Source organism: Cavia porcellus, unplaced genomic scaffold, assembly GCF_034190915.1.
Source record: "Cavia porcellus strain 051 isolate PalLab524CR breed Dunkin Hartley unplaced genomic scaffold, mCavPor4.1 scaffold_18, whole genome shotgun sequence".
Lineage (NCBI taxonomy): Eukaryota > Metazoa > Chordata > Mammalia > Rodentia > Caviidae > Cavia > Cavia porcellus.
In genome coordinates, this window is record NW_026947501.1 from 41,908,924 (window position 1) to 41,935,406 (window position 26,483).

The 26,483-nt window shown below is 40.6% G+C and overlaps 1 long non-coding RNA gene and 1 gene segment (V, D, J or C); one reads left to right on the top strand and one right to left on the bottom strand.

Annotated features, from left to right (window-relative positions):
* Positions 1 to 493: 493 nt before the first annotated feature.
* Positions 494 to 5,066, top strand: LOC111756552 (uncharacterized). 5 transcript variants are annotated; one of them, XR_010040724.1, is made up of 4 exons: positions 494 to 837; positions 1,130 to 1,202; positions 1,298 to 4,617; positions 4,709 to 5,066. It is a non-coding gene; the product is annotated as an uncharacterized LOC111756552 (long non-coding RNA). The 5 variants fall into 5 exon arrangements; XR_010040726.1 differs by having other exon boundaries at positions 1,298 to 3,963; positions 4,557 to 5,066; XR_010040723.1 differs by having other exon boundaries at positions 1,298 to 2,605; positions 3,450 to 5,066.
* Positions 5,067 to 5,507: 441 nt separating this feature from the next.
* Positions 5,508 to 6,086, bottom strand: LOC100735458 (Ig kappa chain V-IV region S107B-like). The segment is given in 2 exon segments: positions 5,508 to 5,830; positions 5,996 to 6,086. Coding segments are annotated over 2 exon segments (357 nt in total).
* Positions 6,087 to 26,483: the final 20,397 nt, after the last annotated feature.

Here is a 26,483-nt window from a genome sequence, read left to right on the forward strand (position 1 = left end):
ACTGCTCAGCAGGGTACAGAGCCTCCCCCCACAGTGCTCCAGATGTGAACAAAAACCTCCTTAGGCAGCTAGCTGCTCACTGTGGCTCAGCCTCACAGATGTTCCTCTTTTTGCTATTATCTTTACACTTGTTTAGAAAGAGTACCCCAACTGTGAAAGGGAAAACATCTAAATTAATTTGAGCTCATTCCTCCTACAGAATGATTTATAAGTTATTTCCTTTCTTATTAAATCCAAACCTAGGAGATATTGTTTCTCAATGCCTTTTCTAAATTCAATAATAACTTCATGAACACTGACAAAATTTAAAATTAAAGAAAACTATTTTTCTGTCAATTCAAGTAAAAAAAATCAGACTGGTAAAGAACCTTTTATCCTTTGTATGCAAAATCACATACTCACACAGATGCTTCAGTTTTTCACTGTTTGTGTTTGAGCGAATCAAAATGCTCTACTGTTCTATTCAACACTATGAATTGTGCTGCAATTGTTTTATTTGTCTGATGGAGCTGTCTTTGTCACTGTGCTTTTTTCTCAAGTCCTGTGTTCTAAACATATTAATTTTCTTAAATTTATTAACTGTCCAGCTACTCAATGATTATGTCATTTCTGTACTGTACTTCTGTAGGTGAGGCCAAAGTTTTCGTTTTCATTTTCAACACCTGACACTCTGGGGAGAAAGGGGTCCTGAAGCCTCAGGGTTCACAGCTGCAGTCTTGAAATAGTCACTCCTGACCTCTGCTGCCCAGAGATGAGCCTACCTCCCACTTCTGCCTCCTTGATCAGGGAGTTGGAAAACTCAATAAAACAGTCCTTCACTCTACTGACACAGCACAGGTGAGTGTTTTTGTATTTTTGAAATTTACAATTTTGTTTCACTATTCATGAAAGTTGTAATGTCAGTTTTATCTTGCCTTTTAAAATTATCACCAACATAGTAATTTAAAATTATATATAGATGTAGTTTTACAATTTCTATAAATCAAACTTCAGGCAATTGAGAGTTACCAATATATTACTCGTGTTCCAGCTGTTGTTCACCTATTGCTCTGTGTTTCAAAGGAGGGAAATGAATCAAGTCAAAGAAAAAAAAATGAGACTTTTCAGCATTGTGTTTATTTTTCTTTAGGAGTCTGACTTTGCAATGCAACAGGAAATAAATGTCGCAGCATTGTTTAGTCTCTAGGTCTCACATTGCAGAGGTGAGCTTTACTGCTTTATCTTGTTTTCTCAGTCCATTGGTTAACAAATTTTGGTGAGGGTGCAGGGAAAAATGGTTACTTCTCCACTGTTGCAGGGAGTACAGACTGGTGCTATCACTGTGGAAATCAGCATGGAGATTCCTCAAAAACCTAGAATTGGATGTCCCACTCAATCCAGCTATTCCTCTCCTGGCCATTTTCCCAGAAAAAATTGAAGAGGTCATGTCACAGAGATACCTTTGCACCCATTTTCATAGCAGAACAATTTGCGATAATTAAATCTTTGAAACAAAAAAAAAATGTCCATCAACTGCAGAGTGGATGAAAAAATGTGTCATTTTTATATAATGGAATATTACTCAAATATAAAAGCATGACCTTTAGACCTTTGTAGGTAAATTCAGGCAAGTTGAGAATATCCTCATTAGTGAAATCAACAAGACTCACATTAGGAAATATCAATTTATCTCTTTAGTGTAAAATATAATAAAAATTGACAGAATAGTGGGATTCAAAAAGTATAATAGCTATTATAAAGGTGAAAAGGGAAGGAAAGGATGTGACGGTATGTATAATGTGTAAGATACCTCCCCATATTACCCAATTTCTAGTAGATAATTGGACAGAAGAAATTTCTCTGCCAATGTTTGTTTCTAGCCACATTTTATGCTTTGATTTTATAACATTAACAACTACTTTTAAGGTGGCAATATGTAATGTATCAACTAGAGATTCCATGATGTTAACTTTGAATTGTGTATCCTACTTTTTAATGTTTTTCAACTTTGTTTTTAATCCTCTTTATTTCCTGTTTCTTTATTGTCTGTCTTTATTGTTGCTGAGTTAATTTCATTTGTCATAAATGTTTGAGTTAGACAAACACATGCCTCTCTTGTAGAAATCCTTTTTCACTTATATCCATGTTATATTAAAATTTATACTCTTCTGTGCCATTAAGCTTTGCAATAAATTTCAACCAGTGTAATACATCTATGATAATACGGTTTTTATGTCAAATCTAAATCTAAATGGAGAAAAATGGTCTTGAAAAGAATCAAATATTGCATGCATTTCTAGTGACTGCAAAGATGAAATAAATGCACTATTACTTTTAGCCGGCAAATTCTATAAAAAATAAGGGAGAATACAAAAACAAAAAGCAGTATAATTATTAAAATTGCTAACAATATTCAGACAAAGAATAAAAACCAAATGTGAAGAAAACTTCTTAGCAGTAAATTTTCTGAAATTTCTTCTTCATTTTGACATGTTTGTCTCTCATTTCTGACCTGAGGAGCACCACACTGAGTATCCTGTGCAATGAGTGTAGATGATAAAATGCTTCCAGAAGATCCCTGCTATTTCCTCCCAGAACACTACTGAAGATGGACAGTGTGAACTAGGTAGAAGTGAATATGTCCTGACTTTAATTGTTCTCCTCCTCCTTTGTTTGTTCTCTGCTGTGTATCCAATGCCATTTTATTACACCTCTCAAAAACACTTGCGAATGCACTATGAGGCTGAGAATGATGGGATAGGTGGGGTAAATGAAAGGAGAAATAGGAGACAATGTGTAATAAGTGACTGGGAATAAAGAAATGCATAAACTAATATTCTACATAATAATACATACACAGATATTTGATAAAGTCTTTCTTTGATTTTTGTTGTTTGTTTCAAGGATCGAATTTAGGATCTCACACTCACCAGGTATATGATTTGCCACTGAGCTAAATCCCCGGCCCTTCACAAAATAATTTCAAACTTATTCAGTTCACCCATAAAATTGAATAACTTATCTCATCTGAGTGGATTTTACTCATGGAATTCAGAGCTGACTTGGTGTTGGAAAACTGATCGATATATGTAAGTGACAAAAGGGCACAAAATGGCAGTGAATAGGTGACCTGCAAGTGATATAGTGTAGGTGGAGGTGTGGATGCTCTCAGCTGAATGCAGCTCTTTAACTGTTCATTCTCCAGTTACCTCTGTCCACGTGTCTGTGTGCATTAAGAGGCAGATGATTTGGATTCCAGGAGATCACCAAACAATGCCTAGACGATGTCATTACTTTTATGCAAATAAACACTATAACCTTAAAAAGCTATGGATTAGATTATTTCCCTAGAAATATAATGTTTGCTTTCTGTATGTACAGTGGCATTTCTTTTCCTCTTTCAGCTCCAAACAAAATCATGATTCCTAATATTCAGTAATAAATACCTCTTCCTTTTATTATATACATAGAATTTACTTAGATCTGTGATGCTTAGGAAGAGAAAGGGAGAAACCTCTGCTGCAACAGAGCTTCTTTGAACCTTCTACAAGGATCTCTCAGTACATTCAAAGCCTGGATACATCTGAGCAAAATTTCACCATTTCAAGGCAATGCAAAGAAGGTACGGTGAAGCCAGCCTCACACTCTGCTCCTTTGGGGGTTTATGTCATGTCTTGTATCACTGGGTGTGTGTATCACTGGCATCATACTGCTGAAAGTAATAAATTGCAACATCGTCAGGCTCCAGGCTGCTGATGGTGACAGTAAAATCTGTTCCACGCCATCTGCCACTGAATCTTGAGGGGATGCCAGACACCAAATGTGCTGCATAGAATGTTAGATGATGAGGAGCTTTCCCTGGTTTCTATTGATGCCATGTTACCCATTTTCTTATAATCTGATGTTTCTGGCAATTGACTGTGACAGATTCCTACCAATGCAGGTATGGAGGAGGGAGACTGGGTCATCTGGATGTCAAATCAGGTACCTATCATTGGAAACAAAAAAATCAAACTTTCAGATACTTGAACATGATGAAAAAGAACATTTCTGAAGAATCATTTCACGCTGATGAGGTTAGGCTGTGGAAATTTCCACTGTTCTACTTCCATACCTGGGATCTAAAGCAGCAGGTGCCCCAGAAGTTGACTGTGTTTCCTCATGACTGCGCTGTGTCCTGAATGGTAGAGAATCCTACAGGGTGTGATTGGTATATTAAGAAGTCTTCAGGGCAGGGGCTGTGCTGTGGTCACATATAAATAGCAGGGCTGGGCAGAGCTTCAGGACAGGCTCCTGTCATTATCTCAGCACAGGCCTAGTGTCCATAGGACCAGTGATGCCAGAACAGTTAAAGAGTATAGATTTCTCTAAGAACAGCAGATTTCTCCCTTTAGGATATTTTGTTATTAAGACTGAGAAATTATTGAGATCCTAAAATGAATCTGAATTTACATTTGTATTACATTTTGCAGTTAGGGTTCTGTAGAGGAATACTGGTATTCAGAAAAAAAATGCATGTAACACTAAGTCTAACAGTATAGGTTATCAGGTCTTTAACTTCATCTCTAATTTTACAGACATATGCAGAAGCAGCAAAAGGAGGAAACCCGTGCTGGGATGAAAAAAGCTTGAATGCTGGTCTGTTCCAAATAGTCTTGGTGTCATTTGTGTCTATGGTGGGTTACCTGCCTTCTGTCTTATAGATAAATGCTACATATTTTTTTTTCAGTGTTTTGTTTCCAGCATTGTTTGAAAATTCCTGAAGCGAAGTAACACTTTCCCTATTCAGAAGATAAAGGGACCCAATCAGTCATAAGGAAAAAAATATAAAGTGCTTATAGTGAGGAACACAGAAGGAATAGATCAGGACTCAAAGGAGTAGTCTCTAGAGATCTGAGGGACAAAACAAAAATGAGTAATCTGAGCGTCATTGGCTCAAAAAAACTGATAGAAAATGCAATAGGCACCACAAATGAGAGAAATTTGTCACATTTTGGATCCTTTACACATTTTCACATTTGTTATGCTGGAGGTTATTCCACTGTGATACAATACAAAATGCAATAAAATATTTTTGGCATTCTCAATGTAAGGACTGATGATGGCATAAACTCTGCAGTTCTTCACCTTGGGGACATGGCCACTGTCTCTGAAGATTCACTAAGTTGTGGGACAGGTCTGTTAGTTTTCTTTCCTTATTCCTCATGAAATAGAGAAGATCTTGGGAAGAGGGCTTCCACCACTACTGGGCGTTTGTTCCACAGTTTAATATCTTAGGCTGTGAAAAAGAGTCCCATTTAGGATATCTGTGTCATAGCTTCCAAGTCTTCTCTGGACAGACTGTCACATAAAAAAGCCTCCTTGTTTACATCATTGCACATCTCTACATTTCCCTTCCATTTGTAGAAAGCCATACAACCTTAGCCCCAGCAGAAAACAATCAGGAGTTTCTGTCTCATCTAAAGCATTTAATCATGCCCTAGATCCTGAGCAAGAAGCAGCTGGGCCCTGAGGAGCTAATGGGGTTTTTGTTGTGGTCTGCATCACTGTGGGTGGTAACTGCTAGACTGCTGACAGTAATAGGTTGCAAAATCTTCAGCCTCCACGTTGCTGATTGTGAGCGAGTAAGAAGTCCCTGACCCACTCCCACTGAAGCGAGCTGGGACTCCCGAGGCCAGTTTTGATGTTTCATAAATTAGGAGCTTGGGAGAGGATCCTGGCTTTTGTTGGTACCAGTGCAAGTAGCTAGTACCTACACTGGAGCTAGCTTTGCAGGTGATGGTGACCTTTTCCCCTGGAGAAGCAGCCATGGATGCTGGAGACTGGGTAAGCACAATTTGTCCCCTGGACACTGTGTTCATGGAGGAGAGAAGAAAAGAGATGATAGAAGTTAGTACATTCAGAGCCACAGGGATGTCGCATCGCATAGCACACAGGAACATTAACTACAATTCTGCCTTAATCTCAATTGCGATTCAAAAAGGAGGCTCAGGTTTGAGTTTCCTTTTTTTCTTACCTGTTACACAGAGCAGTAGCAAGGGGAGAATTTGAGCCTGAAAATCCATTGTGTTTTTTGAGCTCTGCCTCAGGCTCAAGGGATCTCTTAAAATCAGGCTTTAAATAGAAATCTGAACATCTTGTAGTTTCTGAGAAAGAGATATGCAAATCAGCAGGTGCAGATGCTCCCTGGCTCATACACGCATGTATGACTTCAACTTTATCATAAACAATAGAAGTTCTAACAAGACAAGAATATGTTCTTACTTCTTTTCTGAAGTGATATACATTTGTGGCAAGAACATTATCTCAGTAATTCTGTGATGATGTTACTTTGACCAAACTAGCCAAGAGAGTCATACTGGACAATATGGAAAATATCTTCTCAAAATAAAAATCTCTCAAGAGTCTCCGGAGGATACCAAGGAAATGAGCAGTTTAAGACCCTATCCTTGTTTTTTTTTTTTTTTTTTTTTTCTGCTACACAGACAAATAGTTCTTCTGGTTGCAGCTTAATAAATGACCATGGAATTGCAGCTGATAGTGGACCTCTCTTTGCAGACACAGCCAGCAATGCAGGAGACTGCCTCTTAATGGTGTTTCCATAGGTGCCTGTAATTACGAATTCATGCAACATTTCTAATGTATCAAGATCATAAATATTATGTTTGTTTATTGAAAAATCAGACAGGTGTAAACATTTTTTCTTTCCACATGATAATATGACTGTTGAATTTTAAATAATAACTTTCTAAACCTCATACCAGAGTCTCAGAGGAGAAGGATGAATAGGATTAGGCACTATGACACCAGCCTGCTTTGGTTCAGCTGTCTGAGCCACTCTGCACTATACTCCCCTGATAAAATCTATGGGCAGAGCTCTCAGTGGGCAGCCTTCATCTCAGAATCCTGTGTAAATTATCAAGAAGATAAAAGTGATAGAAACAGCACCAAGATGAACCATGACATTAAATAACTGAAAGAGAAATAAAAAATGTCTTTAATCCACGAAATGTGATTATGTGTCCACACGTGTCAAGACATAACCTTAAAATTATAATTCTGAATCAAATTTCCAAATCTCTTACAAAACTGTTGCTGCCAACTTGAAAACAAAATGTATATTTGTTAAACTTTTTTTCTTGTCAGCTCATGATTTCAAAGTTTTATTGAAGCATCCTAATTATACCAGAATATAGAACATATTCCTGTCACTGGATGTAATTAGGACAGTAGGCAACTCATACCTCTGCCTCAGGCTTTTTTTTTCAAATTTAAATACTTATTAGATGTTCCACTTAGATATCTATCTCCTAGACATTTCAATTTTCCCAAACCAGCTCTCTGTTGTTTCCTTCATGATGACACACATTCAGAAAATATGATCATTTCCCTAAGAATCACTGTATTCCTCCTCCTCACTTTCTCAATGGACACTATCTCAATGTACCTCTCAAGTTCACTGAAATTTTTTGGCTCCCACAGACCTAAGAGGCTACATATCCTTCTGTGGTTTATAGATGAAGTAATTGAAGCCCCCAACTCCTGGTTGGTTATTCTTCATTAAACTGGAATGAAACATAAAATATTTCTTAAACCATGAAATAATGGTTTCTATGTAACAAGTACAAAAATTAAGAGCGTCATTGCCCTGAGTCACATAGCAGAACAAATTTGGACCACACTGAACAAAATCTCTGCTCATATAGAACATCCATTTTCAGTCATGGAATGTATAAACAAATGAAGAAGTCATATTTCTGCAGCTCCTTCTACTCTGTTTCCTTTGATCTTTTTGCCCTGGAGCGCTGCCATTCTCCAGAGCAAGTGGGTGGTTGGAGTCCAGATCCATTCAGTGTCCCTTCCTTCCTTCCTCAACATGGACTGATCCAGAGGACAGGCAACAAGTTCATGCAATTGAACATTTGTGTTTCCTCAGAAATAAATCCAATATACATTCATTAATGTATGTATAATTACATTATACATGTAATGTTCAGTATGTATAATTACATTATACATGTAATGTTCAGTATCTCAAATCATATTTTGTTTAAATACATCGCTGTATCAATCCACCATCGCATTACACCTAGAAATCGCCAAAACTATAAATTCGATCGCCAACTGATATCATACATGAAAACAAACTGGAAACACTAGCGGCAGAGCACCTTTCATAATTCTTAGCTTTCTTATTCATTTTGTATGTTCTATTCTTCTCTATCTTGTTCCTAAAACATGAAGTTTTGACAAAGAATAAGAATACAGGTTAATTTGAAAATATGTTACTTAGAGGTAGTTTTCCTTGTTGCAACTCATATTTTCCTTCTGCATGCCTAACAGAGCTCTGGGTATAGATCAGAGACTGATAATTTCTCCTCTCATTCAAAGCAACTATTGTCTCCTTCCTTGTCCCTCAACTAATGTTTGTTGGACAGCTTGATTCAGTGAATCATTAATTTTCATTCAATCCTAGATAGTAAATGTAGGATAGAAGTGGCTTCTGTCAGAGAGATCAGCTCCTTCACCATTGAGGTCTTTGATGACCTGGCAGGTTGACTGTTCTCCTTGCGAAGGAAAACTGGATCATAGAGATTTGACCATGTGGATGTCACTTGTGGCTGTTGGTGGGGAATCTTAGGAACATATGTAGATATGTTTATTGTGATGAAAGAGGACTTGCCTGTTGGGCTAAGCAGCACATACCCCACTGGGTTGAATACACTGCCAGATTTTTCCTTATTTACCTAGGAGGAGAGCAACAGGAGCTGCTGGAGCTGAGCCAGGGCTACATGGCCATGCTGTACCTGAGTGGGGCTGACTCCTACATGGAATGTGAGCAGCTTGTGAAATTTTCCTGAAACTGTTTCCTCTACACAGGTCAATTCCCAGATGCCAATCAGGACTGGGAACAAGGTGGTGCTTTTAGCTCTTCCTCATCCATTACATTCTTTCCTCACCCCTCTTTCATCTTGAGAGGGGCTTACCAGTATTACTAAGTGCCAGGAACTGAAAAATTGCCCAAGCACCGAACAAAGAAACATTAGTGACACCAGAGTGACTTCCTCTGCTTTAATTCTTAGGTATTATAATGTGAAACTTAAGCAAGATTAAAATCCTGAGACAGTGCATGCAGTCCAAAATTTTAAGAACACCTGCAATTTGTCATTGGTAGCACACTATCCTCTAGCTAGGCAGTCTGTCTTTCTCTGTTTAGAAAAGTATTTTACCAGTAGTTTAAATAATAAAGGTGTAAAACACTTTCCCTTCTCGTTTCAGGAGTATGATCTTCATAGCTGAGCTAGTGAGTTTCCACACCAATTTCTGTTGTTTTCTAGATGGCTGAGGTTACTACTCTTACCCATAGGTGTATCAGCATAGGGTTCATTCTTATACTTGTACCTCATTTTCTATAAACCGGGTGTTCTTACATCAGCAAATATCTTCAAATTCCAACAATAACACAGTTTTCAGTGGCAGGGTTGAGGCCACTGGAGGTCAAGAAAGGTGATCAAAATAGCAGGTAGGATAGTAATGGTGAAAACCCTGCAAGGAGAGCAGGAGCAAGTGGGGTGCAGGGAAGTCTTCACTTTGGAGAGCTGGTGCAGGGGATTCAGCTCCAGGACCCAAGATGGCATGAGGAAAGCCTCCAGGACATTAGGGAGTACATGTGCAGGGTTGAAAACCAGACTTGGGGAGGAAAACACCCACGCCGTGCGCAGTGAGGACCGTGGTTCTTGAGGAGAATTCCTAGTGTGGCTGTGAGTGTGTGGGTGTTTCTGTTAGGGAACTGCTTGTGATAAGGGCCACAGACTGGTTTTGAGCAGTAAAAGGGCTCAAATTCATGAATCCAGGAATGATAATCAGAATCAAGATCTTTGTTTATAATTAAATAACTAATATGTTTTCATGGGGAGTAGTTAATTAAAGAGTGATTTTGGAATGCAGTGTGAAATCATTTTGTTTCATGATAAAAATGTCATATGTGTCCTGGTGAGTGAAATAAACTGGTAATTTTACCTAATATTGGAGAAAATCAACCCATGTTCCCAGCAATCACCCATAGTTTTTAAATACTATTGTTCAATAAAATCCCACAAATCCTTAACCAAGTAAATATTACTAAATATAAATAGGGAATACATAAGATGAACCTGGAAGAAGCATTTGAAGAATGATTTATAGAAGAGAATAGTGCAGACAAAATAAAAAAATACGAAGAATAGCAGGTGTAAATTCTAAAGGAACACTGATTGCCCAGGTCAACCGTGTGTGAGTCTTAAAACAATCAGGCATTCTATGTGATGACCCACTGAAGAAAATAGACTCCAAGAATTCAAAATGATATTTTAATCCGATGTGGATTATTCATAAAATCTACCTACCCCTTTATAACCATCACTAGTCACAAAGGAGAAAAGGAACTTTGCAGAGTTGAATTCTCACAGGCATAACCTGCATGTCGGGTTAAAAGTGAGTGTCAATGTAAGACCAAATCAAGCACCTGGCCATACATTTATAAACTGAAAATAGTTAACCTATTACCACCAGGAGGCGCTCCAACCTTAGATCAGTTAGTGACATAAATTTGGGAAGTTTGAGATGTGATTTGAAAAACTGATTCACCTGAACTACGGTAAAAAAGTTTAGATACAAAAGTGTATGGTGATTTGTGTCTTGAAATAGTTATTTTTGATAAATAAATGTCTCATAGACTACAAGAATAAAGTGCATTTTGTCATTGATTCAGTTCCATGCATATTACATGTAAGGACACAAAGGTAGGAATGTGGATTACGATTCAGATTGTATGTTCTCAATCACATGCTATTTTTTTCTGTAAGTATCTGATGTATTCTGGTTGGTCAAAGCTGTCTTTAAAGAGTACAACTGATGTTAAAATGCATTATGGTTACAAATTATCCTGAACATTAACAAAACAAAACCGTTGATTTCTGAGCCTTTTAGAAGCATGACACAAGATTACTTTCCATGAACTAACCTCACACATGAATATAAATATTTGTTTTGCTTTCCCAATCTGAACATATGCACACATGTATATTAAAAGAGAAGGGTTTATTAACCACACAAAAGTGAAAGAGAACCCAAGGATGCATTGTGAGGCAGGTGCCAGAGCTCAGCAAAGTGACTCAGAAAGGGGAGAGTCATTGTTCCCCTTTCTCCTTATCTAGGAGAATTTGGAAGACCTGCCCATCATGAGTGCTATCTGATGGGAAGAGTGGCTCTTGGGGCTGAAGTATTTAAAGCATTCTTCCTCTGTGAGGAATGGATCAGGGATCGCCCTCTCCCACCCAGATGCCCCAACCTGGCATCTCAGAATGCTGAAGTCCCAGCACATTCTGCAGTTATTGCTGAACACTTCCGTGTGAGAAATGGAAAGAGCAAAGTCAGCCCAAAGTGCCTAAGGCAGTGACCTGTCCACATCCCATCCTACAGTCCTGTTTCCAGGAGATTGCAGGCCACCGTCACAAGAGCACTTTTGAGAGAGTCAGAGAACTAACTGAGAAACAGTTAGTAAAATCCCATTCTAAATTATCCCTGAAATACAAACATGTGTTTGGTATGCACAGAATGAGCTGTGCACAATGAGATCTGGTTAGTAACCTAAGAGACTTTTGTTTAAATTTGTAAAATGGAGTCAAGTCATGGACCTTCTATTGTCTAATTCCTAGAACAAAATACCAGTGACCAGGAAAGGAGTAAGAACCATTGATAGGACAGATATTCAAAGACAGATGTACACTTTCTCAGGTCACATCAACAGGGCCCCACCTCCAGCCAGGAGCCACCTCTTCATACAGCAGCCACCTACTGATCCATCAGGGAGCTTCACTGATTCACGGAGGAGCACAATGACTCCGTGACCAATTCAGTTTTCAAACACAAGTTGCAGTTGGGGAATATTTTTATATAAAAAAACAACATTTTATTCGGGGAAGCCAATGAACTCCTGTCCAACTCATTATATAAAGTGAGTTTAGCACATCTTTATGAGTCAACAGTTTTAACTGTGCAACAAAGTCCAAGTCCAAAGTGTCTTCTGAGACTCCAGGTTGACGTTTAGCTTGAGAATATCTAAAATTAAAAAAAAATCTACTTCAGTACTTCCAACACAATCCTACAGGTTCAACTGTCTCATTTCAAAAGGAAAAATACAGAAGTAGACGGGATTTTTACAGAATAACAACCAAAAGGACAATCATTAAACCCTGTGATCCTGTGACTAGTGTTCTGGCAAAGTTATGGAGAGCCTTGTACTCAAGGGGCATGGCAGTGCAATCCCTACAGTGTTTCCAGTTGACAAATTCATACCTCTCTCTGAGGGTCTCTGCTCCCTGTCATTCCACAGTTGTTCCATATTGCTGGCTTCTCCAGCATCCTAGAGTGACACAGTCCTTTTGTGTTCATGTTTGCAGATTCTTGTACTGTTTTCACAGGTCACACTTCATGGTCTCACAGGTCTACCCTTGAAATCTGGGTGAAGCCTCTCTAATGGACATCTCTGACATTCTAAATGTGTATAAATGCAACACCACATTGATCACAGCAGTGTCTGCCTTCAGATGAGCAGTACCCAGGCCCATTTTCATCATGAGTATAGAGGCTTTTGAGAACTTGGATAGTTGAACACTGTCAAACAAACACTAGAAAACATCACCTAGTAAAACCTTCAAGAGCAAATGGCCAAGGAGTCCTGTTCCTTAAGATAAGAATTAAAATTTTTCAACATTGAACTTGGAATTAATGTGATTATAGAAATACATATTACTTGATACTTTTTCCAATAGCCCTGATGCAAGGCATAGATTTTGTTTTTAATGCTAATATTTTCATCAATAAGACCCTTTATTATCAATAACATATTAGTTTCTTCATTTCAGGTGAAATGCCAGGTTTTGAATATGGGATTTTTCCTATGGGGTATTCACTGTACATCTCTGCAAAGGAAGTGAAAGTACCTATTCCATAGCCTAAAGATAGGGATACTTTAAATCTTTAATGGCCAAATCAATAAACAAAATTTCTATAGTCTCAGTTTCCTACAATGTCTCAAACAATGGAGAAAAATACAAATGATTTCTTTCAGAATTTAACACACATGACCTCCAGGATAGGGGCCAATTGAGTCCTTAAATCCACCTGATATCAGCTGCTTCTGGATTTAACTCTATGCATTTCCATAACGATTCTTGTGTCCTGAAATCCATCAGTATTGCATGTGAACTGCTGCTTATAGCATTCTCACGTTCTCTAGCATGCCTCCACAGATTTTTCCAAGATCCCTCAAACAAACCACTTTCAAAACCTCCTAAACCATAAGATCAGTTACAGTCACAGCAAGGTTCCCACTTCCCTGGTAACTGATGTCTGTCATAAGCACTCTCTAATCACTTGGACAAAAGCCTTAACAACAATAATATAAACAAAACACTTAATTACTTAATCTGTATTTCACGGATAGGATGCCATCTCTCTCCTACCAGTGGCAATAGAAAGTTGCAAATCTTGCTGTTCCTTGCATTAGGTTTGTAATCATGAAGATGGTTATTGAATAAGTAGACAAAGAAAGACAGAGGAAGGGGGTATTTGTTCAGCCACACTTGAAGCACAGAGTATCCCTAACATTCTCCTAGCAGTGCTGACAGCATTTCCTACAGTAATTTGCAAGATCTCTCAGTACATGTTCTCCATGGACAACAGAAGCTAGAGAATAATGTCTTTGCCTTTGTTGAATTATTTGACTTATCACACTAACAGGATCTGGAGTCAGTGTCATCAGGATTTATTCAATGTTTAAAATATTGGGGCAGCTTTTACTGTGTGTTAGAGTAAATGTGGAACATCCCAAATGTCAGATTTCATCAGTGAGGTGCACTGACACATGGTGGTCAACTTGTAAGAACCAGTGGAACTGAACCAGCATGGCACTGGGTGTGTGTTGGGAGCCGCAGCCCCGAGCCCGGTCGCCTCACTTGGCGGACGTGAGGCCTGTAGTAAAGAGTAAAGCCTGAGGTAGATTACCCCTCCCATCGAGCACGTTAGTTTCCTGCTTACCGCGTAAGCAACCCGCTCAACAATATAGTCTGCCTGGCAACTGATGATGTTAGCCAATCAGCTTGCCTTGCTTACTTTAACATGATTGGACACTGTATCCGTATATATACTGGTGCCACCCCTGGGGGGGGAGAGGAAGCCCGGAAGTAGAAGCCCAGAAGGAGCCGCGGGGAGCGGACCAAAGGAGGCTTCGGCTGGGAGCGATCCCAGGGAAGGCTGTACGGAGAAGAAAAATAAAAGAAAAGGTTGTCCACTGCCAGGCTTTGTCGTGTGTCCTTCCTGCCGGCCAGGAGCGACATCGACATTTGGAGGCCCGCACGGGGACTGATCACCCCCGAGACGTGACAGCGGACAACGCTCCAGTACAGAGCTGCGAGACAGGTGAGTTGGGGATAAGCCTGGGCTCTGGGTGGCGCGCACCTACAGGGCTTTTAGACTCCCCTCAGGCTCACGCGTAAGTGGCGGATTCCTTGGGCCTCACGCGGTGAGTAACATATTAAAAGATGGGAAACATGCTAGGTAGCAACACTAAGAGCGAGGGTGGTTGTGGAGAAAGCTCTCAAGAGCTTACAAAAGTACGCAGGGTATTTGAGCAGGCCCAGTCGGGGAGCTCCCGAGAGGGGCCCGTCAAGGGGAACAAAGATGCTAAGGAGAAGGACGGAGCTCTAGCCTCGGAGTTGTCTGACTCCGAGGACGAGGGAAAGTTGAATGGCAAGGAGGCCAAAGAGACCAGCTGTCAGGAGCCTAAGTCGCTCGATAAGGAGTCGCAGGGTTCTTTCCCAGTAATTCAGGGTACCACAGAGCCATTTGTTGACTTTGTGGCCCGAATGCAAGATGCTGCCAATAAGATATTTTCTGATCCGGGAGTGGCTCGACCACTGGTAAGGCAGCTGATTTTTGAGCAATGTACAAAGGAGTGCAAGGCAGCGATAGCTCCTCATAAGAACAAGGACCTCAACACCTGGATTAGGATATGTAGAGAGATAGGGGGGCCGCTCTCCAACTCGGGAGTGGCTGCTCTCCTGGCCGCGGCTGTACAGCAGAGGGGACCTCGTGGGTTAGAAGGGGAATGTAAGGCTAAAGGGTGTTTTGCCTGCGGGGAGCCAGGACACATTAAACGTCATTGCCCAAACAATGCAGATGCTAGGCCTCGCCCTAGGAATGAAGAACCATATGTTTGTGGGTGATGCAAGAGGGGATCACACAAAGCTGAGGAGTGTAGGTCGGTCTTTGATGCTCAGGGCAACCGTATTTGTGGACGAGATGCTAGAGGGCCAAAAAACGGCCAGAGGGGGCCCCCTTCACAGGCGGGCCCCCGCCCCAGAGACAGGACAGCTCAGGATGGCAGCCTTCAACAAGGGCCACCCCTGGGTCAGCAGGTGTGGACCTCAGTGTCGCCTCCAGACTTATATTAGTGCCTGATATGGGTGTTCGAGTGGTTGAAACCACCTTTAAGGGACCGTTACCCGAAAATTCCGTGGGTCTGGTGATCGGGAGATCCTCCACGGCCCTTCGGGGTCTCATAGTAGTCCTGGGGGTCATAGACTCAGACTACACAGGACACATTAAAATTATGGTTCAATCTCTTGTGGGTACTATGGTAATCAATAAAGGAGACAAGATAGCGCAGCTCTTGCTGCTCCCCAGTCTCCACAAGAGATTCCCCTCAAAGCAGAAAATTAGAGAAAGTCAAGGTTTCGGTTCCTCAGGGGAAGTCTTCGAGGGACTCCATATGACACTTGATAAAAGGCCCATGCTCTCACTTAAGGTCAATGGCAAGAATATAACAGGGCTCCTAGATACAGGAGCTGACCGTTCCATTATCTCCAAAAAGGTTTGGCCTTCCAACTGGCCCACCAACACTGCAGATAACACGCTGCAGGGCCTGGGGATGGTGTCAGCTCCTCAGGTTAGTGCTTCAACCCTGCTCTGGTGTGATGAGGAGGGTCATCAGGGCCATTTCCAACCATTTGTGTTGCAGTTGCCAGTGTCTCTATGGGGAAGGGACATCCTCACTCAGATGGATGTCACGCTTACGTCAAACTGCTCCCCCCAGGCTAAGGATATACTCAGGAACCAGGGATATACCCCCGGCAAAGGCTTGGGCAATGCCCTACAGGGTCGGACATCCCCAATACCAGTAGAGAACAAAAAAGGTAGGCAAGGGCTGGGATTTTCTTAGGGGCCGCTGAAGAAGCTCTCCTACCCACTTCGATCAAAATCACCTGGAGGTCAAATGATCCGGTTTGGGTACCTCAGTGGCCCCTGCCTAAGGAGAAGCTATTAGCCTTGTCAGAAATAGTCAGTACACAACTTAGATTAGGAAACATTAAGCCGTCAACCTCCCCATGGAACACCCCCATTTTTATAATTAAGAAAAAGTCTGGCAAATAGAGGCTGCTCCATGATCTAAGGGCGGTCAACGCGCAGATGCAGTCCCTGGGGGCGGTCCAGAGGGGGCTGCCAGCTCTCTCAGCCATCCCTCAGTCCTGGCCAGTTTATGTTATAGATCTTAGAGACTGTTTCTTCTCAATCCCCCTGCATCCAGAGGACACTCATAGGTTCGCCTTTACTTTACCCACCATTAACCAAGAAAGCCCTGATCTCAGATACGAGTGGATAACGCTGCCCCAAGGTATGGCCAACAGTCCCACTATGTGTCAGATTTACCTTGATTCCCTACTGGCCCCCCTACGGAAATCCTTTCCCAAGATAAGATGTGTGCATTACATGGACGACCTTTTGCTCAGCGGCAGGGACCCAGACATGCTAAATAATATGCTCGGCCAGTTGGTCGAGGCCCTGAGACAAGCTAATCTGCATGTTGCCCCCGACAAGATTCAGGGAGGAGAAATGGTGACCTACTTAGGCGCAAAAATCTCCCCTATGCTAGTCTCTCCACAGAAGGTCACCATTAGGACGGATGGCGTTAGGACCCTAAATGACATGCAAAAGCTATTGGGAGACATTAATTGGATTAGGCCATATTTCTCAAACCCCTGTTCGACCTTCTGAAGGGAGACCCAGATATAGCCTCCCACAGGAGGCTCACTCCTGAGGCAAGAGCTGCCTTACAGAGAGTGAAAAAAGCCTTAGGTGGGGCTACCTTACACAGAATTAAACCAGGGCGACCCTTTGATGTCTGTTTGCTACAGACTAGTCTACAGCCCACAGCGGTGATTTGGCAGAAAGGACCATTACTGTGGATACACCCTAAGGTCTCACCTGCAAAAGTCATAGAGCATTACCCGGAGGCAGTCGCTTCATTGGCCCTTGAGGCGCATGATAGAGCTGTCCAACATTTTGGCTCAGGACCACAAGCCATCCGAGTACCCTATGCCGCCAGCCAGATCAAGACCCTGGCTGCCTGCATAGATACATGGGCCATTCTGAGATGTGTTTTCCATGGGGATATAAACAATCAATACCCTAAAGACCCTATCTTGTCATTTGTCACTCAGCACCCTATAATTTTTCCAAAGGTTACTGCCTCTGAGCCATTAGTCCCAGCAACTACAATATACACAGATGGCTCCAAGACGGGGATAGGCGCCTATGTGATCCTAGGCAAGCCCCCGGTTACCATACAATTTGAACCTGATCAGCCTCAGGTGGTGGAACTACAGATCGTTAAAATGATTCTTAAACGGTTCTCAGAAGCCATTAATATTGTCTCCGATTCTAGGTATGTGGTCAATGCTATGCAAGTGCTTGAGACTGCCGGTTTAATTAGATCCACTTCCACAGTGGCTGGGCTGTTCCTGTCTATCCAGACATTGCTTCAGAACAGACACCATAAGGTCTTCACCACCCACATAAGAGCACATACATCCCTGCCGGGGCCCATGGCACAGGGGAATGCGGCTGCTGATACTGCCACTCGCCCGTTATGGATTTTTACCTTACTAACACCAATCGAGCGAGCCCGTGCCTTCCATGATAAGTTTCATGTCAATGCCAGGACACTAGCAAACCATTTCCATGTTTCCAGAGCAGATGCACGAGATATCGTGCGACTATGTGACTCCTGTGCCACATACAAACCTGCCATACCGATGGGAGTAAACCCTCGAGGTTTGATCCCTGGTGATGTTTGGCAGATGGACATCACACATATACAGGAGTTTGGGACTCTTAAATATGTTCATGTTTCCACAGACACCTGTTCTCACGTCATATTCGCAACAGCAGAAACAGGTGAAAAAGTGTCTAATGTGATCAATCATTGCCTGGCGGCTTGGGCCGCATGGGGCAAACCAAAAATATTAAAAACTGATAATGGACCAGCCTATATAGGCAAAGCCTTCAATGAGTTCTGCAAAATGATGGAGGTTCAATTAAAACATGGTATCCCATACAATCTCCAAGGTCAAGGAATCATTGAGAGGGCTCATAGAAGCCTCAAAGAAATTTTACAAAAACAAAAAGGGGGAGTAGGCCAAGGCCTGGCCCCAAAGGCACGATTATCCATGGCACTATTCACACACAATTTTTTAAATTTAAATAATGATAATTGCTCCCCAGCCGTGGAGCACTGCAACCCTTCCCCCAACCATAAAGGGTGGGTGAAGTGGAAAGATGTCCTGACAGGACAATGGATGGGCCCGGATCCAGTGGTCAGCTGGAACCGAGGCGCGGTTTGTGTTTTCCCACAGGAATCGGGACGAGAACCACTGTGGGTACTGGAGAGACTGACACGGGCGACAAAGCCCTCGACTGAAGATCAGACCTGCCCTACCGGAGATCCATCACAGACCAACCAACAAGATGAATAGAAATAGCGGTAGCCCGAAATGGACAAGAAGATCCTCAGGCATATGCATGGCTCGCTCGCCTAGCCTACGACCGAGTCTAGGGACGGTGAGCTTCCCACACTCCTCCTCTAAAAAATTATGACATAGCTGGGTAGGAGAGTCAATGACGGGTAAGAGCGTACTCCCCCGGTGCGACTCAACCTAAGCCAGGCCCTACCCCATCCTGCACGTAAGCCGCTGGACTGTTAGATGCTGCCCAGGTCTAAATTTCTCTCCGAGGGGATTTCTTTACGGAGAGGAAATGAGTGCAAGCTTGTGTGCATCCAGGTTCCGTCCAGTTTGTGCCTGGCCCTAGAAAAAGGACGAGGGCCTCAGGGCCTTGGCAGACCATGGGACGGCCGACCAGGGTCTAAGCCAAGGACCTACGGTGGGCCTACGCATAGGGCATAAGCCTCTGCACCCAGTCCAGGAAGGGCTACGATGCGCACATTTATAAAAAAAATAAAAAAGGGGGAGATGTTGGGAGCCGCAGCCCCGAGCCCGGTCGCCTCACTTGGCGGACGTGAGGCCTGTAGTAAAGAGTAAAGCCTGAGGTAGATTACCCCTCCCATCGAGCACGTTAGTTTCCTGCTTACCGCGTAAGCAACCCGCTCAACAATATAGTCTGCCTGGCAACTGATGATGTTAGCCAATCAGCTTGCCTTGCTTACTTTAACATGATTGGACACTGTATCCGTATATATACTGGTGCCACCCCTGGGGGGGGAGAGGAAGCCCGGAAGTAGAAGCCCAGAAGGAGCCGCGGGGAGCGGACCAAAGGAGGCTTCGGCTGGGAGCGATCCCAGGGAAGGCTGTACGGAGAAGAAAAATAAAAGAAAAGGTTGTCCACTGCCAGGCTTTGTCGTGTGTCCTTCCTGCCGGCCAGGAGCAACATCGACAGGTGTGGATGGTGCACCTAAAGTTTGTTGCCAAAGATAAAAGGAAACAATGAGGAAAGTGTGATATTTATGGTTTCCAGAATATTCTTGGTTCTCTTGTTGCCGTAGCTTTTCCTGTAGGACCTTGATGAGCTTCTTTCCTGACATGAACTTGACTTGCTGATCATCAGAGGACCTCAGGACCTCAGTATCTGTGAGGATGACTGTAGAAATTTTTACAGGGAACCCTGGTCCTGGATTTTGAATGTCATTCCCTGGCTTCAGTGGAGAACCCTCATCCCCCTGCCACAGAGCTTCCATCACACTGGCAAAGGTATTCTGCCTTCTAATGCTTACATTTGGGTATTCTATGAACAGGTTCATGAAACAGGTTTCCATGAGACATTGTCATGGTCTCTAGCTGTGCAATTGGACTCATGTAAGACAGAGCTTTGGGATCTGGGACCACAGGGTTTTTTTTTTTTTTTTTTTTTTTTTTTTTTGTGTGTGTGTGTGGTCTTTATTGTATGTAAGCTTTTCTGTCCATTTTCTGTCTCTTTGAGTGACTAAAAATATTTCTTTAAATTACGTATCCCCTATGAAAATGTTTTTCTTGACAAGTATGACAGTAATTGGTAAAAAATACTGGAGTGAGTAAATTCATAAAGTGTGTGGGTTTATTGTGATTCACAGATCTGGGGGTTCCAGTTTACTGCAGGGTGACTCCATACCTGTGGCTCATGTAGCACAGCAAATCAACACATGGACAGAAATAAAGATGAAGGAGTGAGAATCACACAACTTCCCTCCAGCACCCAGCCTTCCTGTCTGATCAACCTCCAACTAAATCCCAAGTTTAAAGTCTCCTTTAGCCCTCAACCTGCATCCAAGTCTTTAACACACAGAACATAAGGAGACACTCGGGTTCCTAAGAGCAGTGTTTAGATGAGCCTCACTAGGATGCTGTAGCAGAATTAGCATTAAGTGTGAATTTCAGCATTTATAATCACTGTGTCATAGACACACATTGAGAATGCTGAGCTCCCCTTGAGTATTACACAAGTTCTACCCTCATTCACCCATGTTAATGTCTTTAGTGCAAGTGCTATAGGAAGGGAAGAAACTGCTAATGAACAACCTCACAACCTGCTGACTGGGGTTTGGTGATATGATTGTGACCCTGTAGGGAATTCAAATTAACTTGGGGGAGAGCAGCAGGCAGAATATCCTCAGCCTCAGCAAGGCTGATAGTGAAGCCATTGCATGAGCATCTGAACCTCTGCCTAACAAACATGCTGAGCTGGAAGCTGGTTGAAAGGAATACTGAAATCTATCCTGTTGGTGCCAATTCAATATCACTAAGACTTCCCTTGTGATTAGAGCTGGTAGGGACTTCCTGTAGAGATCCTGAAATGTTTTGTTAATTATATAATAATAATGTATATATTTTAAAATAATATAATAGTTTAGGACAATGAAATCTGTCTCTTTTAGATGATTATCCTTGAGAAACTCCAGAATTGTTCTTCCTAAACACAGCCATGATGAATCTTTCTATTTTTTTGTATCTTCCAGAACAGATCAGTGTTACTGGAAAATAATAATTTTTTAAAATTCTGTGATAATATATAATGATTTGATCAGGAGTGAGTGTAATAAAACAACTTTCTAGATCTTACTTTTGTTCATTCCTTCTACTCTTAGCTTCTAATCAATGTTATTAGTTTAAAATCACTCCATCGATTACATTGTCCAAAGTCAATCTAACTTTAGTTAAACAGCTCCTCCTGATTTTTTTTTTTAAACTGTATCCTGCTACAGCAGAACATGGAATTTCTTGCTTCAAGGTTTCAATAAAAAGAAAAATTTGAACTAGCAGAATCATCAGGATTGAGTGTTCCCACTGAGCAACAGGGCCTGATACCTGCGCCTCTTCTGAGGGGTAGTCATTTAAGCATCTTTGGCTTTAGGACTGAGAAGGGGAACAGAGTCATCTTTTTAACACTGCAGCCAGTTCACTGATTAGCACGGGTTCATAGACTTCATCTACATTCCATGCTTATCTCTTTCATCTACTGTGTCTCCTCATGGTGTTTATAGGTTTCACAATCCAATTTTCTTCTCTGGGTCAATTTTTTTTCTGTCTTAAAAAATCATTGTATTTTATACCTTTATAAAAATAGTGCGTTTAGGAGTGTTAAAGAGATGACCGTATTAATATTTTTGGCTGGATCATTGAACACAACTGTTTGCATTCTCACTGTTTGAATGTCCACTTTGTATGCTTTGATACTGTGACTTGAGCAACTATCTCTAAGATGATAATGTGTAACCTATTAACTGGTGATTTCATACTGTTTCTTTTCTTTTTTTTTTTTTTTGTAGTTCTGTATTACTTGTACACTTACACTGCTTTTTTTTCTCTTTTTCCTTTTAACTAAAATAAAAAACAAATAGAGGAAAAATAGCATTTTCCCTATTGGGCAGTAATGACAAGACAAAATGACTTTTTTTTAAAAAAGTGGAGTGAAATTTATATTTAAAGGTTCAAAGTTTTATGACACTAATTATATGCTTATAGTAAAGCAACTGCTGATGCACTTTTCCAAACATAGTCTCACACAATTAAGGTCAATAGGATCCAGTGGAAGAGGCCATACACTGACCCCAATAAAAATGCTTAAGCTATGCTAGGAAACATTTTACAAACTTTAATTGCCTCTGAGTCAAACGAAACCAGATTCTCCCAGAGATAATTTGTGTGCTCATTCAATGTGCAAGCCTGTCAGGTGTTTAAAGCTTCTTAGAAGGCAGCTCCCAGCCCTCTGTGGATGGTCCTCAGAGTCCAGGTTAGAGAAATGAGATCTGGAGCTCATCTGCTGTTGTTTCTACTGTGCTGACCCCAGCTAGTTGAGGGAGGCCCATTTTTATAGTTACCAAGTTTAAGACCTTGTTTCACTACTCAAGAAATTTGTATTAGCAGATTTCTATTCCTCTACTTCAAATTGCACCAACATAGTAACTTAAAATATATACAGTTGTAACTGAAAGATTTCTGTCCATTAAACATCAAGGAGTTGAGAGTCAGTGAGATGTCAGAGTCACAGCTCTAGGTCGCCTGCTACTCTGTGTATCTGTGGGGAGAAATGAACCAAATCAAAGAAATGAAATGTGTGGTTTCTTCAGTGGGTTTGTGTTTCTTTAGGAACACGTTTTTGTAAAGCAACATAAAATAAATTTCACAGGATTATTTATACTTTAGTTCTCACATTGCAGAGATGAGTTTTTTGTTCCAGGTCTAGTTTTGTAAATCAGTTGCATAGTACTCTGTGTCTTGTCATTTCCACTATGATTCAGTTCTTAGAGCAGAACTCGGACTACAGCTTTACAGCCCGTGCCCCAGAAGATGCAGTTACTGTCATCTACAGAGGGTCTCAGAGTCTTCTGCACATTTGTGAGCGCGGCCAGCTAGTTTGATTCAGGCAAAGAACAGAGGATTTTCCCATGCTTCCAGTGATCATCTGCTGAGGGAGTTCCTTAGATGTCCTGGGCTCTGTGGGAATGGCTACACATTTATGTTCTCACTACATTTTCATTCTTCTCCGTGTTATTATAAAAACGCTTACTGTGTTCTCATGTTTAAAACTGTAAAGACTGATTGTGCTCCTCAGCAACAGCTTCACATAGAATGATCTGGGAATCTCTGCAAATACCTTCCTACTTTTTTCAGAGCTGTGAACATCTGTAAACATCTGTGGTCTGGCTCATAGGAGTCATTTAGAGCAGAGTTCAAAAGTCCTAGTTTGTATTTTCTTGCCCCTAAGGAAAACAAATTCACTCTTGAGTAACATCACACTGAGTTCTCATGGGCTCTGCATGTTAAAGCTCTTTCATTCTCATTTTAGGTAACACAACATCCATAAAAAACGTCTCCAGAAAGGATGAAGTCTATGGATGTGTGAGAACCCGGTCCTGGAAACTCTCAATGAGTTCTCATGCTTATATTTTTCTCTCACAACATCTGTCTCATCTCCTCTTACTCCATTTTGTTTTCTTTTTATTACTAAATAGTAGAATGAAAAGTTTGTTAATGGATACAAATGTATTTCTTAAAGTTCTGGAGTTGATATGTCCTACACATGGTATCGGCATTTGTTTGACATCAGGTGAGGACTTAATTATTTCATTTTGTCACTGTGGAGGGTGTTACATGGAAGGCAAGACACAGCCAGCTCCTTTCTCTCTTCCTCTTCTAATGTCATTATGGGGACCTCATCTTTGTTACCTCATCTGATCCTGGCGAAATCCTAAGTCTGCTTCATCATTGCCCATTAATCCAAGGATTTTCACATTAGGATGCAACATAAAAATGCGGGGTAAAATACACCAAAACCATTTTAGTTTCCTTAATATGAGGAGGCCCTTCATTACAATTTTTTTTTTTGTTTTTGTGATTTTCTCTGCTTTTATGTTTTCCCATCATGGCATTGTCTTCCTCAAAATCAAATCTACTTACACAGTTCCCAGGCTTCCATGTGATTTGAACTGTTTGATTCTCTGTACAATCTACACTGGTGCAGGTACTGCACTCCCATCCTTTCTTATACATAAAACCTGCCTAGGCCACTGAATAGATATCGTCTTGTCCTCTATTTTTTGCAGTTGTCTATACTTTTCTCTTTCCTGGACTCATCCTATAGTGGAAGCTCATTCAGTAGTATTTTCTACATAATTAAACCTTTGGTAATTGCTTTCAACCAGAAACATCAATTCATGCAACTATACTGATTATTTCTAAAGGAAATAGAGAAAATACTTTATAGAGCACAAAAGTATTAAGTATATTTTAGTGACAGCAAAGATCAAAGAAGTGAACTATGGCTTACTTTACATAAGAAAATAGTAACGACATAGAAGAATTTAAAAGTCAATAAAATTAAAAATTATTAAAATCACTGATAAGCAGTCAAAGAAGAGAAGGCAAAATGGTAAGAAAACATTATCTGTAAATTTTATGAAATTTCTCTTTCTTTTTCACATATTTATCTCTCATTTTTGAATGCAAGAAGTCCCATCTTAAGCAACATTACAAGGAAAGCAGACAGTAAAATCAAAGAAGGTCTTTTTGATTTCGGACTAGTGCACTAGCAAAGATGGACAGTGTGAATGAGGTAGTAGGCAATGTGTTTTCATTTTTTTGTTGTTGTTTCTTCCTTGTTTTTTCTCTCATAGATATGCAATAGATTCTGAACTCCTGACTTAAAACTCATATTTGTTTTTCTGTGTAAAAAGGTAAAATAATATTTTTCTTCCAGCATTTAAAGGAAACCTCACTCATTTTTGTTCATTTTTCATTTTATATTTATCTACATTTGAGGGACATAATGTTATCATTCCTTGAGGAGATTTGGTACATATGCACAGGTCTTCCCGACTGCACTTTAAACCTACATCTGCTTTCTTACATTTCACCCCATCTCTTGGTCCCTTTCCTAACTGTAAAAGATCTATCTCACTTTAACTTATTTTATATATATATATATATATATATATATATATATATATATATATGAAATTAATATTAACGATCAAGTCCATCTTTTGGTATAATGTATTGTTATTATTTGCTTCAAGATTAATTTGACTGTTCATCGTTGCTTTTTACTGAGGCGATTACTAATTAGACAGCTAGGGGAAGGAAATAAGGCAATTGGCCAATTAGACTTCTAAAAAGCCTCAATTGTATTACAGAATTTCAGCTGAGCCTAAGGTTACATACTTAATTCTAAAAGATGTTCAGGATTTGATAAAAATACACTGTATGTTTAAATTAATCTTATGCTAATCTCCCAATCTGCTTCCAAAATAACTGCCACATTGATCTTGCTAATTTCATAAAAAGTTATGGAATTCCACTTTGTGGCTTTCTCTACTTGCATGGTCATATCTGATATCCTAAATCATTTCAATATATTTACATTTCACGGTCATTTTGATAGTGAGAGAGAGCCAGAGGCGACACGGTACATGATGGGGAGCACAATATGGATGGTAATACACCATAATTTTCTAATGATCCTGCCATTAGTTGGTAAAATTAGACACCAATGTCCACTGTGATTTTAATATAACTACTAGAGACACTTTGCAAAAGATGACTTTCAGAATTGCTTCATCAATGCCTGGAATCGAGGACTAAGTGGTTTTAAAGAAAGAAGGAATACTTGGAAATGTGTTTTAAGTAACTGGGAAAAAAGAAAAGTATAAATTAATGTCTAGCATGAAAACAGATGCAAAGATAATTGACAAAATCCTTTTAAAGATAGTTGATAAATAAAATTAAATAGTGTATCTTAAATGGAATAATTCTTGGAATAAGAGCTAATTTAGTATTTGAAAATTGATCAGTATAAATAAGAGAGTAAAGAGTGAACAGCATTAGTAAATAGGTAGTCTACATGTGATAAGTGCTCAGAGTAGTGAGTGGATGCTATCTGTGTTCTGAAGCATTACACATGTTGATTCTGCAGTCACCTTGTCTAAGTGTGTTTCTACATTATTTTGCAGATAATTCTGGATTCTGGGGAGATCTCCAAGCCATTCGTAAATTACATGACTATAGTTCTGGGGATGGACCCCAGAAACTTCAAAAACTGTGGCATAGATTCTATACCTACAATGATAAATTTTGCTTTGAATATTGACACTGGCTTTTCTTTTCCTCTTTCAGTTATTAATAAACCATAATTATAAA